The sequence below is a fragment of the Agelaius phoeniceus genome, unplaced genomic scaffold (assembly GCF_051311805.1).
Source record: "Agelaius phoeniceus isolate bAgePho1 unplaced genomic scaffold, bAgePho1.hap1 Scaffold_113, whole genome shotgun sequence".
Classification (NCBI taxonomy): Eukaryota; Metazoa; Chordata; class Aves; order Passeriformes; family Icteridae; genus Agelaius; species Agelaius phoeniceus.
The window spans coordinates 2,167,868-2,186,395 of NW_027509877.1; the positions used below are offsets into that span (position 1 = coordinate 2,167,868).

Here is an 18,528-nt window from a genome sequence, read left to right on the forward strand (position 1 = left end):
TCTGCTGGGAGATCCTTTAGTTCATTTAAAGGCACCAAGAGCGCAGCCCCTCATTGACACAGTCTGTGGGCACAGGGAAGGTGGTGAGAAACAAAATGGGAAATGGCAAAACCAATCATATTTCTTTGTGGACAATATGAACAAAAGTAAAAGACAGAAAAAGAACCCTCAAAATTAAATCAACAAGAAGTATCAAAGATGACTTTTATTGCAAGTGATTTGCAGAGATTGACCAGCAGTTTAATGTTTCTGAAAGCATCCAGTCATCAGTCTCCACACTGCAGCCTTGAGCTCCTGGTTCCTCAGGCTGTAGATGAAGGGGTTCAGGGCTGGAGGCACCACTGAGTACGGAACTGACAGGACCAGATCCAGCGATGGGGAGGACAGGGAAGGGGGCTTCACGTAGGCAAATGTGCCAGTGCTGAGGAACAGGGAGAGCACGGCCAGGTGAGGGAGGCAGGTGGAAAAGGCTTTGTGCCGTCCCTGCTCAGAGGGGATCCTCAGCACAGCCCTGAAGATCTGCACATAGGAGAAAACAATGAACACAAAAGAACCGAAATTTAAACACACACTAACAGCAAGAAGCCCAAGTTCCCTGATGTAGGAGTGTGAGCAGGAGAGCTTGAGGATCTGTGGGATTTCACAGAAGAACTGGCCCAGGGCATTGCCATGGCACAGGGGCAGGGAAAATGTATTGGCCGTGTGCATGAGAGCATTGAGAAAGGCACTGGCCCAGGCAGCTGCTGCCATGTGGGCACAAGCTCTGCTGCCCACGAGGGTCCCGTAGTGCAGGGGTTTGCAGATGGACACGTAGAGGTCGTAGCACATGATGGTCAGGAGGAAAAACTCTGTTGAAATGAAGAAGAGAAAGAAAAAGAGCTGTGCAGCACATCCAGTGTAGGAGATGTTGCTGGTGTCCCAGAGGGAATTGTGCATGGCTTTGGGGACAGTGGTGCAGATGGAGCCCAGGTCAGTGAGGGCCAGGTTGAGCAGGAAGAAGAACATGGGCGTGTGCAGGTGGTGGCCGCAGGCTACGGCGCTGATGATGAAGCCGTTGCCCAGGAGGGCAGCCAGGGAGACGCCCAGCAAGAGGCAGAAGTGCAGGAGCTGCAGCTGCCGCGTGTCTGCCAATGCCAGCAGGAGGAAGTGCCTGATGCAGCTGCTGTTGGACATTTGCTGGGGCTGCACATGGGCACCTGTTCATGAAGAAAGGACAGTCACAAGTCAGCAGAGGCTGCTTTGAGCCAAACCTGGGCCATTCCCTGCAGACTGTCCTGCTGGGACTCACCCAGCCTTGTTCCTGCTCTGTGTAAACCTTCACCCAGGTCCCTGCCTGAGCTCCAGTTGTGCTGGCTGAGGGTGCCAGGAGCAGCCAGGCCTGTGCGTGGGGGCTCTCGAGGAGCCATCCCTGCCCCACTGCCCTGGGTTTGTGGCCATTTGGCAGAGGGACAAGGCTGGATATTCAGGATTTGTCAGGGGAATCACTCCTAATGCAGACAGGCTTGGTAGCATCTGAACTCCCACTTTTAAATGAGGGCAGGAATGGATTTTAGGAATTGTTTGCCTACCCACACATCATTCCTGGCTCTCTGAGGTCACAAATCCCCAGCATTTCTGCTGCACTCAGAGTTTGCCACTGAGAGATGGGAGAGATAAAGGATTCCCTGTGGCTGAGGGAAGGTGAGGGGCTGGATGGGCTTGTTCCCAACTGCCCTGGCTTTGCACCTTTGGCTGCAATCAGAGCACAGTCACACTCCCGGGTCACCCTGGGATAAACCAGACCCTGCCCAGAGCAGAGGGATCCCTGAATGTCTCACCCTCTCTCGAGGTCTCTGGGCAAGGTCTCAGCACCCCCTTGTGCCAAGGACACTCACGGCTCCCTGGGCAAACCCAGCAGCATTTCCTCAGCTGTGGCAGCTCTGCCCTTCCCCGTGGGACATTCAGGGAACTCCCAGAGGCTCTGGCACAGATTTGCACCCAGGAGGGCAGCTCAGAGCCTGGCAGGGCACAGCAAGGAGATCCCTGGCTGTGCCCATGATGGATCTCAGGGAGGGGGCTCAGCTCATTCCCCTTTGCCATGGACTGCTTTGCCCACAGCCCCACAGGTGCCAGGGAAGCTTGGACACCCCATTCCCATGGACAGCCCTGCCTGGCAGGAATGGCAAGGGCAGTGCCTGACTCAGCTGCTGCAAATGCCAGAGCCTCCCTGATAGCAGCAGATAACAGTGCCAATGTCAGGGCAGTGCAGAACCAAGAGCAGATGTTGTGGTGCTGTGCCTGAGAGGGCAGGGCAGAGACAGCCGGGCACTCAGGACAGTGTTCCCGTGCCCAGCTGTGCCCGGCACCTCCCACACACCAACAGTGCCCTCCTGCCCCAGCCCTGCTCTCTTCAGCCCCCTCTGCTTCCCTGAGCATCTCCCTGGGCCTGGACATTCCCTCCTGAGAGGAGCCTTGTCCCTGCCAGCGCTCACAGAGCCCATCCCAGCCTGTGTGCCCTGGCTGAGGCCCTACAGAAACCTGCCTGTGTGCAGGGCCCTGGCTGGGGCAGGCTCTGTGTGCAGCTGGGCAAGGGCAGCTCAGGAGAGCCCTGCTGGGCCCTGCAAAGGTGATGCTGCTGCTGTGCAGGGCTGAGGAGTGGCTGAGGGCCCTTTGGGAGGCTCCCAGCAGAGACACTGACCACCCAAAGTTACAGTTCTGGACTCTCTGTAAATGCTCCAACATTCCTTTGGTGATCCTGTGTGTGCCTTTCAACTCAGAATATTCTGTATCTGATTACAATTCCTGTTCTGCTTCTCTCATCCCCTTGTTGTCTCTAATCGAAAGAGAAAAAGAAAACCCCCTTGCAACACTAGAACAGTAGAGTAAAACGGTAAAACAGTAGAGTAAAACCCCCTTGCAACAGTGTTAGAACAGTAAAGTTAAAACCAGACATAAATTGGAAGCTTCCAGGAGTCCCAATGGGGATGGGGCATACCTGGGGCCTGATTTCAACAATTTATTAAGGTTGATTAATTAGGATATTGAAAAGGAACATCCAGTAGCAGATTCAGTTGCCCCAGTTACACACTCCTGGCTCAATGCATTGCAATAGGTCCAAGGGCTTCTTTACCTTCACTTTTTGTTATGACTGCTTATTTATCTGGTCAATAAAAAAATGTTTTTGTAGGTTCTCTTCCTGATAACATGACTATTTGATAATAAGATGGATAATAAGAAAGTATTTCAGGAATGTAGACTGTCAGCTTATTGTTCTAAAATCTAAAAGAAAGTTAGGAAACATACTTGAGTTAATTAATGATTATAAGGTATAGAGAGAGGTAATTAAGAGATTAATAGAATAAAGTAAGGAATTTAGTTTTAAAACTATATAATAATAACTTACAGAGCCATGAATATATAAAAATGTAAAAAAAGCAAAAATCTTTTTGTCATCATGCCAACTCTCCCATCCTTCTCCAAGCAGGAAATTGAAAACACTCTCAGGAAAGCTCCTGATCTTTACAGCAATTCCAGGCTTACCTTCTTTGGGAGGTGCCCTGCGGAGCTGTGCCCAGGCTGGCCTGGAGCTGGGAGCAGCCCTGCCCCACCCAGCCCCTCTCAGCAGCAGCCCCTGCCCTGCTCAGGGCGGCTCCTTCCCCCCAGAGCTTCTCCCCAGCGCTGGGAGCAGCTGCCAGGGCTGGCTGAGAGCTGTCCCTGGCAGGCAGCAGAGTCCCTGCCCCAGCACAGCGCCCTGGGCTGCAGGACCCTGCTCTGCAGGACAGCCCTGGGCACCCCTGGCTGCTCTGCACAAGAGACAAGCAGAGAATGTACTCACAGGCTCTGCAGGCATTGGCATGTTCCAGCTTGAGGAGATGGCTCCAGGAGCTGCAGCTGCATTGTCCTGCAGCCAGAGGTTCCTGTGCCAAGGGCTGGCAGTGATTGTGCCCCAGGCACTTCTCAGCCCCTTCCCAGCCCTGACTGATTGAAGCTCTCTGTGCCTCTGTGCTGTGCCCGGGCTGGCTGCAGGCAGTGCCCCAGCCCTGCTGGGCTGGCACAAGAGCTGCTCCTCAAGAGAAATGTGCTTTTGAAGCTCTTCTTGGTGACCAGGAGCTGCCTCTGGGCCAGGAGCCCAGCCCAGCTCAGCAGCACAGACACAGCACAAGGACTTTAATCAGCCTCTGGGGCTTTGTGCTCAGGCCCTGAACATCAGTCCCTGAGAGGGAGATGAAGAAACCTCTCCAGAACTCCAAGGCAGAATCCAACTCCAAACTTTCTTGGACTTTTAATGGGTCCCACTGAGGGACACGACAGAGAAAGTGTCCCCAGGCTCCAGGCAGAGCAGAGAACTGCAGGCAGTGATGACAGGTGGGGACAAAGAGAAGCCAAGTCTTGGTGCCCTGGGGCACAGCAGGGTCTGTGCCAGCAAGGGCTGGGAGGAGACACCTTGTCCTGAGGCCCTGGGGCCTCCTGGCCCAGCCCCAGCCAGGCTGGGCACTGTCAGCCCCTTGTGCTGCCCTCAGCATCCCCCCCTAGCCCACATCCCAGTGGCCTCAAGGATCTGCTGCAAGGAGTCCCTGGGGAGCCTTGCTCAGCAATGGCCCTGGGGGCTCCTTCATGCTCCCTGCAGGGACTGCAGCTTTTTCAAAGGACTTGGGGTTTTGCTTTGGCCTTGGAGTCTCTGAGAGGTTTCTGCAATCATGGACTCCAATTATCTGCTGTAATTAGTCCCTGGAGAGGCTTTGTCAGTAACAACACTCAGTGGGGCTCATTAATGCTTCAGGGTACTTCAGTTATTTGAAGGTACTTGGTGTTTCCCTTTGGATCCAGACTCTGTGAGAGCTTTGTGCAATCATGGCCCCAATTATCTGCTTTAATGAGTCCCTTGAGAGCTTTGTGCTGACACTCAGTGCTGCTCAGTAATGCTTTGAGCTTCTCAAATTTTTTAAGGTAGTTTGGAATTTCCTTTCCACATTGAGACTCTCAGAGGTTTTTGGTCAATCCTGGCCTCCAATTCTCTCCTCTAAGGAGTCCATGAGGAGCCTGTGTTGGGGATGGACCTCAGTTGGACCCATTCATGCTTTGAGACACTTTGGGGTTTTCTTCTGACTTTGACTCCTGGCAAGGTTTGTGCAATCTCCTCTCAGGCCCTGAGGTTCAAGGGCTCAGCTCCAAATGCACCACGGGGCTCATCAGGATGCAGCAAGTCCTGACAAACCATGGCTCTGCCTTGATTTCCCTCTGCTCTAATGCAGTTTATCAGGAATGTATCTGGAGTGATTTTGGTTTGTTAATTTGAGATTTCTCAGCCAATTCATTTATTAGTTCAGTGGGATCAGTGTTGGCTAATTTACCATTGCACTCCCTGGAATATATTTACTCATTTCCTGCTGTGAGACAGGATTAGGAGAAGGGCAAAGTAGGCTCAAAATTTTAAAAGGGTATATAGAAAAGTTTATTACCAGTAAATAGAAGAAAGAGTAATAAGAACCTGAACACTTCTCCTCTCCCTGAAACCTTTTCTTTCTTACTGACAATGCAAGGAGACAAAATCTGAAATTTTCAGTCAGTTTACACCATCTAGAACTGTCTTTCTTCAGTTCACTTAGGGAGAGGAGTCTCTCTTTCATGCTATGGAGACTTCTCCATAAGAAAAAAGTTCACTTGTGGCTCTCAATTCCCATGAATAGCAGCTGCCTGGAAAATCTGCAATTGGAAGCCCCTTCCATTTTTCACAGCTTTTCCCACAGCTGTGTTTATGGGCCATGTCAACTTATGGGGTATGAGTTTAAAGATGAGCTGTTGAAGAGCAAAGATTCTCTTCATCTATTTCTGAAATCATCTTCATCTCTAGGAGCAGAGATCTTCTTCTTCTCTCCATGAGGGCACAGAGTCTCATCACTCTTCTCTCTTTCTCTGTTCAAACTTCTCATGGGATCAGAGCTACTTCAACATTTGCTAACTTTAGCATGTAGGTCTTTGCTGAACAACTCATCTCCCCATAGATTTCAATGCATTATAGGTAAACAGAGAGTCTGATGTATCACTTAGATCCTTCTCCATAGCTTAACAAGAAGATTTTAGGCCCAAGATCAAGGCATCTCCTCATCCCTCCCATCTGGGACTCAACTTCCCCTTCACTGACCTTGGTGTCTTCATGTTGCTCCTCTGTGTGCCTGCACTTTGTCCTTTTCTCTCACTGGAGGGAGGATGGAAGCACTGAAAGAGTTCATATCTCACCCGGGGCCTGCAGATGGTTCCGTGACCCCGGTCGGGCTCGGTGCTGTTTTACGATGGAGGTTTCTGCAGCGGCTGCGCTGGGGCTGTGTCAGGCAGGGCCGCGCTGGGGCAGGGCCAGGATCTCAGCAGCCAGGCCAGAGCACAGCAGCAGCACGGCCAGGGGCCGATGGCTTCTCCTGCCCCTGCCCGGGGCTTGCGGCTGAACCCCAGCGGTGGCAGAATCTTGGCCGAGCCGGCCCGGACCGGGGCTGCTCCTGGGGCCCGGCGGATCCTGGCCGGGCCCGGGCTGGCGGCGGGGCAGGGCTCAGCAGTGCCCAGATGTTCCCAACTGCAGCCATGGCCCGGCCCGGCCTCGGCCCCGCGGCCTCCCCTGCCCTGCCCGGCAGCCGATGGGGCCTGGCGGGGTCCCTGGGAAGGGGCTCGGCCCCACGGCAGGAGCCGCCCAGCCCGGCCTGGCTGAGACGGGGCCGGGTCAGCCTTGTTACCTCTGTTCCAGCCAGAAGGGAAAGAGACCCTCCCAGCCTTTCCCATCTTTAACATGTGTCTTCACAGAGGCGTGTACAGTTTCCTTAGGGGTTTAACAGATTGTCAATTCTCAAAGATAATTACTGATTGGGTTTTTTGTCAGACACGGAGGAAACTCCTAGCAGCTCCTCTTAGAACATGACTTCCCTGATGCAAAACCACCACAACAGCACAGAGCACAGAGCTCCTTTGTCCATATGGAGTGCTCATGTGCCCGAGGCCTCAAAACCCCTCCTTGGGAGATCTCTGGGCCCTCTCCAAGGTGTTTTCAAATGAAAACATTCAGCTCAGTGTCTAAGAAAATCACCAGAGGACAGGGCCAGCCTGACCTCTCTGTCCTGGCTACTTTTGTCTGGGAGCAATCCTTGGAAATAAGGAAATTGGGAGGCCAAATGCTAATTTTTGTCTATGGCCCTTGGACATGAAAACCGGTTCTTTTCCGTAGGAATGAAGGAACAGAGCCAGTGTTTCAGGGGCAGATGAGAGGTGGCCACCAGAGGCCAAGGCCAGCCAGAGCTGGCAGGTTTTTTTCTGGGAGATACCATTGCATTAAGGAAATTTTTAGGGAGAGTACCAAGTTTGGCAATGGGCATCTGTCACAATCTGCTCATACAAGTGGGGGTCGTGATGGGTCATTAACTGATCTCAGAGTGCAAAAAACAACACGAAGGGGATTTCAGTATTAATCAAATAAATGCACCTTTTATTGAGTGCCCACAGCAAATGCAATAGAAGGATTTAGAAAGGAGATAAAGGATAGAGAGAGAGAGAAAGAGAGGGGGGGGAATATAGCTACCAAACAGAGAGACTAAATCCTCATGTGGTCCAGCCAATAGATCTGTCTTGTCACGTCAGGGAGAATCTCAAAGTCTTGGTTAACTCAGGGGTCTATTATAGTCCTCTGCTGAGGGGGGAACAGGTAAAAGACAATGATGAATAAGTCTACTGAAAATGGGTACAGACAGTCCATGTTCCAAAAGAGGATAAATCAATCTCAGCAGTGAGTGAGAGCAATTGTTTTCTTGGTCCAATGACCACACCTGGGCAAACATCTCACTTCAATCAGGCCAACCCCTCCCCGTGTTAGGGTTCTAGGGGTCTCAGTCTCAGTCCTTGGGTGGGGGCTTCAATCTCTGTCCATCACGGTGGTCGTGAAGCAGATGAAGGATTTTCCATGGGGGACCACCAAAGTTACCCCAGAAAGTTCATTTGGCCAAGAGGTGGGGAAATTCATGGGCTATTGTCATGAAGCAGGTGCCAGCATATAGGGCGAGCTGCTCCTTTGCCAGCCCCCTGCTCGAAGCAGCAACCATGGCAGCACTGCAAACACACCTGCAAACAATCCCTTGGTGAGCATCCACCGCAGCCAGGCCAGAGCTCCAGTCAGGGTCCTCAGGGTCCCGGTCTCTGTCCTTGGGACAGTCGTAAGGCAAATGAGAGAAACCTCAGACTGTCTCTTACAGCATCTGAAAAGCCAGATGGTTCTTTCCCATAGCAAGGAGAGCATGGAGCCCCAGTGCTCCAGGAGCTGATGAGAGGCAGCCCTTGACATCAGCCAGACCTGTCAGGTGGCCCCTGGGAGGCCAAGCCAGCCAGACCTGTTCCATCTTCCCTCGGTTCCATCAGGCCCCACAGTGTCCCAATGGTCCCTCGCTTCCCTGAGGCCCTGAGGCGCCATAATGCCCCCTTGGTGACACCAGGACCTGAAGGGTCCCAATGGTCTTCATGGTTCCAACAGGCCCCACAGAGCCATAATGGTCTCTGGGTTCCATGAAGCCCCACTGTGTCATCATGGCCCCTTGGTTCCATGGGCGCCAGTGGTGCCACAAGGATCCCCTTGGTTCCATGAGGTCCCCACAGTGTCCCAGTGATCTCCATGGGAAGGGAAGAACCCAGCCCCAGTGTTGCAGGGGCAGCCACCAGAGGCCAAGGCCCACCAGACTTGATGGTACTGGCAGGCTGTGCCTGGGAGCAACCCTTTGATATACGGAATTTTAGAGGTGGAATCCCAATTTCAGACATGGACACCTGGAAGAGAAGGATGGTTCTTTTCCATAGGAAAGAAAGCACGGAACACTGATCCAACAGTGACATTTGGGGGTCTGTGGGGGCTATTGCGGATCCTTTTTGCACCTCATGACCCAACAGGAGTGTCTCTAATAAACTTTGCCTGAAGCTCCCACTGTGGCCATGACAGGAACCCCTGTGAGTGTCTGGGACATCCTGGCTCTTTGGCAGCCTGGGGACTCCTGGGATGTCACCGTGGAGCCCCCATGAGTGCCTGTGATAGATGGGTGCCTTTGCAGCCCAAGGTGCCCTGGGATGTCACCATGGAATGGCTGTGACTGCCTCTGACCACAGGGCTCTTTTCCATCCCCAGAAAGGCCTGGGAGGTCTCCATGGAGCCCCTGTCTCTGTGTGTGACATTCCAGCTCATGAAGAGCCTGGAGACTCTTGGAAAGTCCCCATGGAGCCCCTGTGAGGGCCTGTGACAAATCTGATCCTTAGCAGGCAACCATCACCAGCCCCCTGTTGCTGTGGTCAGTTTCCATGGTAACCATCACCAGCCCCCTGTTGCTATGGTCAGTTTCCATGGCATCCATCACCAGCCCCCTGTTGCTATGCTCAGTCCCTTGGCAGCTCCATGGAGACCCCATGCCAGGGGTGGTTGCCATGGACACCAGCTCAGGCCTGCAGCCAGAGCCCGTTGCCATGGCAACCATTTCCAGTCCCATCCCCAGGCTCATGGGATGCCAGGGCCACAGAATTGGCGGAGCTGGGAGGGACCCATCAGGATCCTCCAGACCAACTGCTGGCCCTGCACAGGACACCCCAACAATGCCAGCCTAGGCCTGGCAGCACTGGCCAAACGCTGCTGGAGCTCAGAGAGCCCTAGAGCTGGGACCCTTCCCTGGGGAGCCTGGCCAGGGCCCCAGCAGCCTCTGGGCAAAAACCTTTTCCTGACATCCAACCTGAGCCTGCCCCGGCTCAGCTGCAGCCCTTCCCTCCACTCCTGTCCCTGGGCACCAGAGGGAAGAGGTTCCCACAGCCCCAGCCAGGAACCCGCTCCCAAGGCTGCTGCCATGGCCACCAGGGCTAGCACCAGCTGGGATGCTCAGTCTCCATGGGCTGGGGTTTAGGAATGGGATTCCCCAATTTCCTGCTCCCACTAAAACCGCGCTGCTGCTCGCTGCCCTCCCACCTGCCATGGAAAGCACAAAAGGCAAAGATCCGGGGCTGGGATAAGAACAATTTATTGGGAACAGCAACGAGATAAGGAACAAATGGAACAGAAAGAGTATTGATAACAGAAGGAATCAATAAAACCGTTTACAGGGAAAACTACAACATCAACTACTGGCTCTTCCCAGTTTTGTATTTCCCCTCCCTGGAAAGGACACCCTTCTCCTCAGGGAGAGAGAGTCCCTTTCCTGCCCCTGGCAATGTTCTCAGGTGGGAGTGAATGTAATCACATGGCCATGGCCAGACCCTCATGTTCTTCATTCCACACCATGTCATTGGCAGGGGCAGGAAAAGGTACAGGTGTCTTCCCAGCATGGATCACAGGGAACATGGATTACCCGGGCTCTTTCCAACATGGGTTTTCCCATGGGGGTTGAAGCTGGAGCTGGGCACAAAGCTCCTCCTGCACTTGGGGCATTTGCAGGGCGTCTCTTACCGGTGACTCCGTTGGTGTCTTGTCAAGTTAGAGCTGTTGGTGAAGCTCTTCCCACACTGGGAACACTCGTAGGGCCTCTCCCCAGTGTGGATGCGCCGGTGGGTGATGAGGTGGGAGTTGTGCTTGAAGCCCTTCCCGCAGTCAGGGCAGCGGAAGGGCCTCTCCTCTGTGTGAATCCGCTCATGCAGGAGGAGACTGGAGCTGGTCTGAAACCTCTTCCCACACTTGAGACACTCGTAGGGCCTCTCCCCAGTGTAGATGCGTTGGTGGATGATGAGATCTGAGCTGCAGCTGAAGCCCTTCCCACACTCACCACAATCGTAGGCCCATTCCCCAGTGTGGATCATCTGGTGGCGGATCAGGGTGCTGCTCTGCCTGAAGCTCTTCCCACACGCCAAGCACTTGTAGGGCTTCTCCCTATCATGAAGCTGCCCATGGACCACCAGCTCTGAGCTCTGGCTGAAGCTCTGCCCACCTTCCTGGCTCAGGGTGGGTCTTTCCTCCTCAGAGCACCCTGGGCTGGCTTTGGAGCCCCTCTTCCTGTAGAATCTCTTTGGATTTTCCTCCCTTTTGGATTCCTCCGCCCTGGAGTCACTCAAAACTGCCTCTTGCATGAGGTTCTGCTGTGGGGATTTGTCCTCCCTGGTCTCCATCCTCAGCTTCTTCCCTGGGGGAGGAAGGACAAGGAGATTATGGGATTTGCCTCCGTGCCACAGAGAAGGGGAAGGAGATCCCCCCAGAGCATTCCCAGCAGGACGGGGTTGGCACCAGGTTCGTCCTGCAGCCGGGGGCTGTGCTGGGCTGGGAGATGGAGCAGGAGAGAGGGGGAAAGGGGCACTGACTTCCTCCTCATCTGACTGGGTGTCCCAGGGCTCCTTCCTCTTCCTCAAAGCCTCCTCCTTCATTTAGTGAAGGTTTCAGGATGGGAAATCCTGCTTTGGGAGGAAAACAAGGGATGAGCACACTAAATTTTATACTGGATTGAAGGCAAACCTGGGGGAGACTCTAAATCAGAATTACAATTTAATAAGAAAATGAAGACCAAGGCAATGCTACAGAAACACTGCCTTAAACTGACAGAGTCAGGATATAACCTGACACCCTGTTGCTCAGGGTGGTTGCTGCAGTCCTGTTGGAGAGATGAACGTGATTCTGTCCAAGCAGTGATCCTGTAGAAAGGTCTGGTCTTCCTCTGGAGGTCCAGTGGTGGTTCTGGAGCTCTTGTCCTCAGGGAATCCAGTAGGCAAGGTGCTCCTGGTGTTGCAAGGCTCAGCTTATATGCAGGTAGGAATGCTTGGATCCTCCCCCTGGGCGGAGCATCCCACAATGGGATGATGGAATTTGATCAGTCCTGCAGTGACACACAATGGCCCATTCGCAGAAGATATCTCCCCTGGAGGGCGTTATCAGGGCTGAGTCATGGAAGAGATAAAGAACACTGCCCCACCTGTTTATAGCAGTTGATGAAGATGGGGATTGAAAACATGCATTTGGTTCCATCTTACACTGCAACCTGAAACAGTGGGGGAATCCCTGCTCAGGGGGTGAACACCACCCCCCTTACCCAAACTGGCTCAGGTGTAAAACCCCCACCCCGGGAAGGCCACACACACAGGGGACAATGTCACACTTGCCCTGCCCCAGGGGAGGTCTCTGTCCCTCTCACTCCCTTGCTCTCCCCCCCTTTTCTCTTTCTTTCCATCTCTCTCTCTACCTCACATTTAGTGTTCAATAAAATCCACGTAGGATTTGGTCTCGTTAGCACCTTAATTTGGACAGAGGCATCTCTCTAGCAATTTTCTTAACCAGACTGCAAAATTCTTTTGACACAGTGAGTTCAGGGCACGGTTCTTTGACCCCAGGTGCCTTCGACAACAGCATGGTTCCCTCCTCTGAGGAGCTTGTGGTTCTCTCTGGAAGAACTCTTGGAAACTCTGATGCAACTTCCTCTGAGCGACCTATGGCAGAACTGGTGAGAAAAATGGCTGTTGTGGGCCTGGAGTGTAAAGAAAATATTTGGTTGTCCTTCCTTGAAAAGTTTGTTAAAATCACTGGAGGAAAGCGAGCAAATGCTACCAGTGACACTGGCAAGGTTCATTCACCCCATGGTGTAGAACACAAGGCTGCTAAAAGTGCTACAAGAAGGCCAGCTCAAGTAGCTAAATTCCCAAATAACTCCTGAATTCCCAGGCTTGGGTTCTTTGCCAAATGTGAGAATCATTATTCTCTTCATCCCTGTCACCTTTGTGACAGCTACTAAACGCTTCCCCTTCCTTTTAATAATATCTGTATTGGGCCGAATTTGCACTTTTCTTTAATTGGAACCTGCCAGCAGCTGAGCTGGAGCTGTGCAGGAACCAACGAAACTTGGAATTGCCACAGAATTGCTTCTATTGTCAGCCGGTGCTGCGGCGGCCGTGGGGCAGAGGGGTGGGAAAGGGGGGTCCACGGTTGCAGTGGAGGAAATGCCGGGGCTGGGGGCTGAGCACAGGGCTGAGCACACAGAGATGGTTTCGTTCTTGCTGAGCTCACACTGAACCAAGGCCTGTCCTGCCCCTCATTCAGCCACTCTGGGGAGGGGCTGAGGGTGTGGGGGAGGTTGGGAGGGGACACAGCAAGGACAGGAGATCCCAGCTGACCCCAGGGATACCCCAGACCATAGGACATCATGATCAGTGCATGAAGTGTGGGGAACAAGGAGGAAGGGGGGACATTTAGAGTGAGGGTTTTTGTCTTTCCAGGCAACACTTAGGCAGGATGGGGCCCTGTTTCACCAGTGGGCAGGGCAAGCAGCAAAGATACAGAAACCAACTTAACTTAAGGAACAGTGTAATTTAGATAGTGCAAATTTGCAAAAAATTACAGAAGTATTAGATTGGCAAAGCAAATAATCATTAATCAATAATTCCAAAAGAGAAGATGTTGAAATGAGTATCACACAACTGTCCATTTCTGGCTGCAAGCTCTGGAGATTCTGTCTCTGCCTTCAATCAGGGTTGCATTCCATAACAAGTCCTGGTACCAAATCCTGCTTTCCAAGGCTGGAACAGTGTCTCAGGTTTAGCTGGGTGTGTATTCAATTACCCTCTGTTAAAGGTGGGGCAATTATCATCTGTTAATTGAGCAGTTTACTTTATCTCTTCCACAAGGAATCCTCCCTCCAGGGAGATATCTTCTGTTAATGGGCCATTGAGTGTCACTGATAAAAATTCCATCATCCCATTGTGAGAAGCTCTGCCCAGAGGGAGGAGCCAAGCAATCCTACCTGAATATAATCTGAGGATGTGAACAAGAGTCTGCCTTCTCCCACAGGATTCCCAGAAGAGCAGCTGTCAGCTCCACGGGATCCCATTGGAAGACCAGGCCGATCGGCACCACCACTGGACCTTCAGAGGAAAACTGCACCCTTCTACAGGATCACTGCTCCAACAGAACCACACCTGTCACTGCAGGAGCACTGCAGCCACCATTTAACAGGAGTGCTACCAACACTCTGACCCACAGGGTGTCAGGCCATATTCTGACTCTGTAAGTAATTTTTTAGTCCTACTGCATTTCTATTTTTAATTTTTCCACTGAAGAACTGTTATTCCTATTCCCATAGATTTTGCTTGACAGCCTCTTATTTTGAAAATTATAATTCCAAGTGAAGGGATTAACATTTTCCAATTTAAGGGAGTCTCCTGCCTTCCTTAGCAGACACCTGTCTTTTCAAACTGACACAATGCCCCGGGACAGCCAGGCAGGTGAGGAGGAAGTCAGTGCCCCTTTCCCCCTCTCTCCTGCTCTATGTCCCAGCCCAGCACAGCCCCCGCCTGCAGAACAACCCTGCTGCCAACCCCATCCTGCCAGGGATGCTCTGGGGGGATCTCCTTCCCCTTCCCTCTGGCACGGAGGCAAATCCCATCCTCTCCTTGTCCTTTCTCCCCCAGAGAAGGAGCTGAGGATGGAGACCAGGGAGGACAAATCCCCACAGCAGAACCTCATGGAAGAGGCCATTTTTAGTGACTCCAGGGCACAGGAATCCAATGGGGAGGACAAGTCCCAGAGATTCTACAGGAAGAGGGGCTCCAAACCCATCCCAGGGTGCTCTGAGGAGGAAAGACCCACCCTGAGCCAGGAAGGTGGACAGAACTTCAGCCAGAGCTCAGAGCTGGTGGTCCATGGGCAGCTTTATGATGGGGAGAAGCCCTACAAGTGCTTGGAGTGTGGGAAGAGCTTCAGGCAGAGCAGCACCCTGATCCGCCACCAGATGATCCACACTGGGGAATGGCCCTACGAGTGTGGGGAGTGTGGGAAGGGCTTCAGCTGCAGCTCTGCCCTCATCAGGCACCAACGCATCCACACTGGGGAGAGGCCCTACGAGTGTCCCCAGTGTCAGAAGAGGTTTCGGACCAGCTCCCATCTCCTCCTGCATGAGCGGATTCACACGGATGAGAGGCCCTTCCACTGCCCCGACTGTGGGAAGGGCTTCAAGTACAACTCCCACCTCATCACCCACCGGCGCATCCACACTGGGGAGAGGCCCTACGAGTGTTCCCAGTGTGGGAAGAGGTTTCCCACCAGCTCCCATCTCCTCCTGCATGAGCGGATTCACACCCAGGAGAGGCCCTTCCGCTGCCCCAACTGTGGGACGGGCTTCAAGCACAACTCCCACCTCATCAGGCACTGGCGCATCCACACTGGGGAGAGGCCCTACGAGTGTTCCCAGTGTGGGAAGAGCTTCACCCAGAGCTCTAACTTGACCAGACACCAATGGAATCACCAGTAAGGGAAGCCTTGCAAATGCCCCAAGTGCAGGAAGAACTTCGTGCACTACTCCAGTTTCATCCCCTATGGGAGGACCCACGTTGGTCAGAGCCCTGGTGACCCACATTCCTGGTGATCCATGTTGGAAAGACACTGGGCTGGTTGTTCCTTTCTTTTGGCCTTAATTTTCTTTGGATTAATCTTCATCCCTCAAAAACAGAGAAAACTGGGGTAAAAATCAATAAATTCATCAAAGGCATCTAAAGCCTCACTTTTTACTTGTGTTTCAGAGGAATCTGGGATTCAGGGAAATAATTGGGAGAATTTGGGAGTATTTGATTTAGTTGTCTCCCTTTCTTGGCACTCAAAGAGACAATAGGGTTTGATCCGTCACCTCAATGCCACTGAAACTACTCACTCCCACCCCAAAATTCCTCGATTCCACAGCCCCTTGGGGTGAAATGGGGTTGAAAGGGATTGGGCAACGTGGAATGCAAATCAGGAGGGTGAGATGAGCATTGAGTGGGGCAGGATGGGTGGGATGGGTTTTGAGAGGTGTGGAATGGGGGAAGTACAGCTTGGAAGGGATGTCTTGATGTCCAGGAGGGGTGGGAAGGGTTGGAGTTGGGACTGGGGAGGTGGGCTGGGGTCGGGAATAAGACAGCCAAAGTTTGGGGATGATGAAGGGAAGGGAAGGGAAGGCCGTTATTGACTGAGTTTTTGGATATTCCATGTTCATGAAGAGATGCCGGGGTATCTCACATTTCTGAGGTGGTTTTGGGGCACTCCCCAGCTCTTGGGGGTTTCCTGAGAGCAGCTCCATGGAGCCCAATTGCCAGGGGTGGTTGCCATCGGCACGAGCTCAGGGATGTAGCCAGAGTCCATTGCCTCAGTGCTGGAGAGCAGAGAAATGATGAACGGCCCCAGACAACTCCAGTGTGTGTTTGGAGACCTGTGAGCTGACTGGGGAGAGGCCAACAGCAATGCCCTGGAGAGATGCACCTTAGACTCCGGGCATTCCCCACAGCTCAGGGTCAGGAAAGAAGCTTCCCCCATGGTGCCTCACAGCACTATGTTAATTTCTCCCAGTTCTGTCCTCCCTATTGGCCCTTTGGCTTTTCTACCTCTTTTACCCTTATATGTTCATGTTCTAGGGGGTTCTCCCTTCCCTGTTTTCCCATTGGTTTATGTCTCCACCTATCCTTTCTTGCACTCCCTATTGGTCCCTTCCCTGTGTACCACCCCTGAGCCTTCAGACTACTGGATCCTTGATGCTCTCCTACACCCCCTCTATCCTGATTTATACCCTAGACCCTCCTTTGTCTTTGATTTTTGCCCCTGGACCTCTTCATCATTGCCTGAAAGAAAACACATTAAAACTCTATGCCTGGACCCTCCTGTGTATTCACTGCTGAGCTGCTGTGTCTGTGTGTCTGTGCGTGTCTGTGTGTGCTGGTGCTCCTGTGGCTCCTGCCTGTTGGTGTAAGATGCTCTCAGGGAAGGTTGCATTCACCACCACTGCAGACCACAACAAGCGGAGCCCGAACAGGGACCTTTGTCTGGTACCCCTGGAGAGCGTCTCCAGCATGGCTGCAATCTAAGTCGCCTTTGGGTCAGCCACGACCCTAAGGCAACCTCTGAGTTTTATCAGGGCACGCTGAGGGGAGAGACCTGCAACCCTCCCAGAGTCACGGACTGGAGGATCGCTCTCCTTGACAGACCCACCACGAGATCCTTTGTTGAGGCACTGCTGGATGAGTATGTTTCAGTCAGTGTCCCCCTTTTCTTTTGTTTTCTCACTTGAAATCCTGTGGGTGGGAAGACTGCAGAATAGGCACAAAACTCATTGTTCCACAACGGGAGATTTATATCCAAGTTACATTAGCCCTTGTTGCTTGGGGAATCATTTTTCAAAGGAGAATTTGAAAGCTTTTTATCATTTTCTTTTCAAATATTTTATGGTACAAGGAAATCAGTTTCACCACTTGAGATCTGGGGTATGGTCGGGATCAAGTTATTTGTTTTAAAAATGCAGGGAAATTTTAAAGTGGGGAAGTTTTATTATCTTTTTCGTTCCATTTATGTTAAAAAGCTTTATCTTCTTTTTTTGCTATTTATGATTCAGTTAAAAAAATCAGGGGAAAATTCAGGAAAAGTTTTGGGTCCCCAGTTCAAAACCCCTTCCACTTCATCCTCTCCCCATGCCCCCAAACCCTCTTCCCCACCTGAGGAGCAATCAGCAGGCAGATGTCACTATCCAGCACATGGTTGCTGCCATCTCCCTGACGCCTCCCAGTCTCCTCTCTCCCCTCACCAGGATGGCACTGGCCGTGCTGCTCTGGACCTTCCCCTCAACCTTCCTCCTGTGCCTGCATACCCTCTTTCATCTCCCCCAGTGGCCATTACCCCACAAAATGGCGCCGGCAACATGGCCAGCCCTGCCATTTTGTCCCCTCCTGATCCAAGTTTTCCCACCCTCGCACCCCAAAATGGCCACTTTCCTGTTCCTGCTCCTCCATTGTTGGGCTCCTCCCCTGCAACACATTCCCCTCAACCCATTGTGTCGATGGTTGTCCCTGTGTTGGGATCCCAACCACCCTTCCCGACGCAGGCTCTGCCTTTCCCCTTGTGGCCTCCACCTTCTCCACCACAGGCTCCACCCCTGGGGCCATGACACTTGTGGCTCCCACATCCCCGGAGCCGGAAGTGGCCATGATGGTGACCGGAAGGCAGCCATCTTGGCTGCCAGCAGCCCATGGCACGGGGCCGCACCGGTTACCCAGGAGCACGGCTCCTCTACCAGCAGGCCCTCCTCCTCAGCAGAAGACAGTGATTCCCCAGACTCTAACACCGAGCCTGAGGATCACTGGGCAGGGGAGTGGGAACAAGCTGCTAGGGAAGGTGATTGGGAGATGGCAGGGAGATTGCAGACCCTGGAGGCCCCTGTCCAATCCAAAAGAGGGAGGAATCCAAAGCAGGTATCCGTGCCTGATAAGAAGCGCTGCAAGGCATGCAGGGACTGAGAGAGGGGGTCCCTGTCCTACAAGAATAACGATCCTTGCCAAAAGCTGTGATGACAAGCACAAGCAGCGTGGAAAAGAAGAATGAAAGATGTGGCGTATAGATGCAGCAATAGCCTGAAAAGGAAACAGCTCTGTACTGCCTGAACAATACAACTTCCTATCGATCTTGCATTCCAGAAAAAAGATGTTGTTTAATTAGTTCCTACCCATTCAATTATTTCAGTTGTATCCTAATCTTATGTACTATTTCCTCTTTGAGTTATTACTTTCGTACTATTATGACTTATAGCTATTGTTATGTAAGTAATGTTCCCTTATTTTGTTAGGTGCTTGCAG

At 52.5% G+C, this 18,528-nt stretch overlaps 2 protein-coding genes across 2 annotated transcripts in view; one reads left to right on the forward strand and one right to left on the reverse strand.

The window, feature by feature from the left end:
• Positions 1-240: 240 nt before the first annotated feature.
• On the reverse strand, positions 241-1,173 carry LOC129130721 (olfactory receptor 14A16-like). The gene has a single exon (XM_054649301.2). The coding sequence runs from the start codon at positions 1,171-1,173 to the stop codon at positions 241-243; it is 933 nt and encodes a 310-aa protein (XP_054505276.2).
• Positions 1,174-12,380: 11,207 nt separating this feature from the next.
• The window catches only part of LOC143693007 (uncharacterized), a 244,343-nt gene continuing 238,195 nt past the window's right edge, over positions 12,381-18,528 (forward strand). The window contains exons 1-2 of the mRNA XM_077173091.1: positions 12,381-12,392; positions 14,592-14,974. Of these exons, the coding sequence (XP_077029206.1) occupies positions 12,381-12,392; positions 14,592-14,974 (395 nt within the window). The remainder of the gene's footprint in view (positions 12,393-14,591; positions 14,975-18,528) is intronic.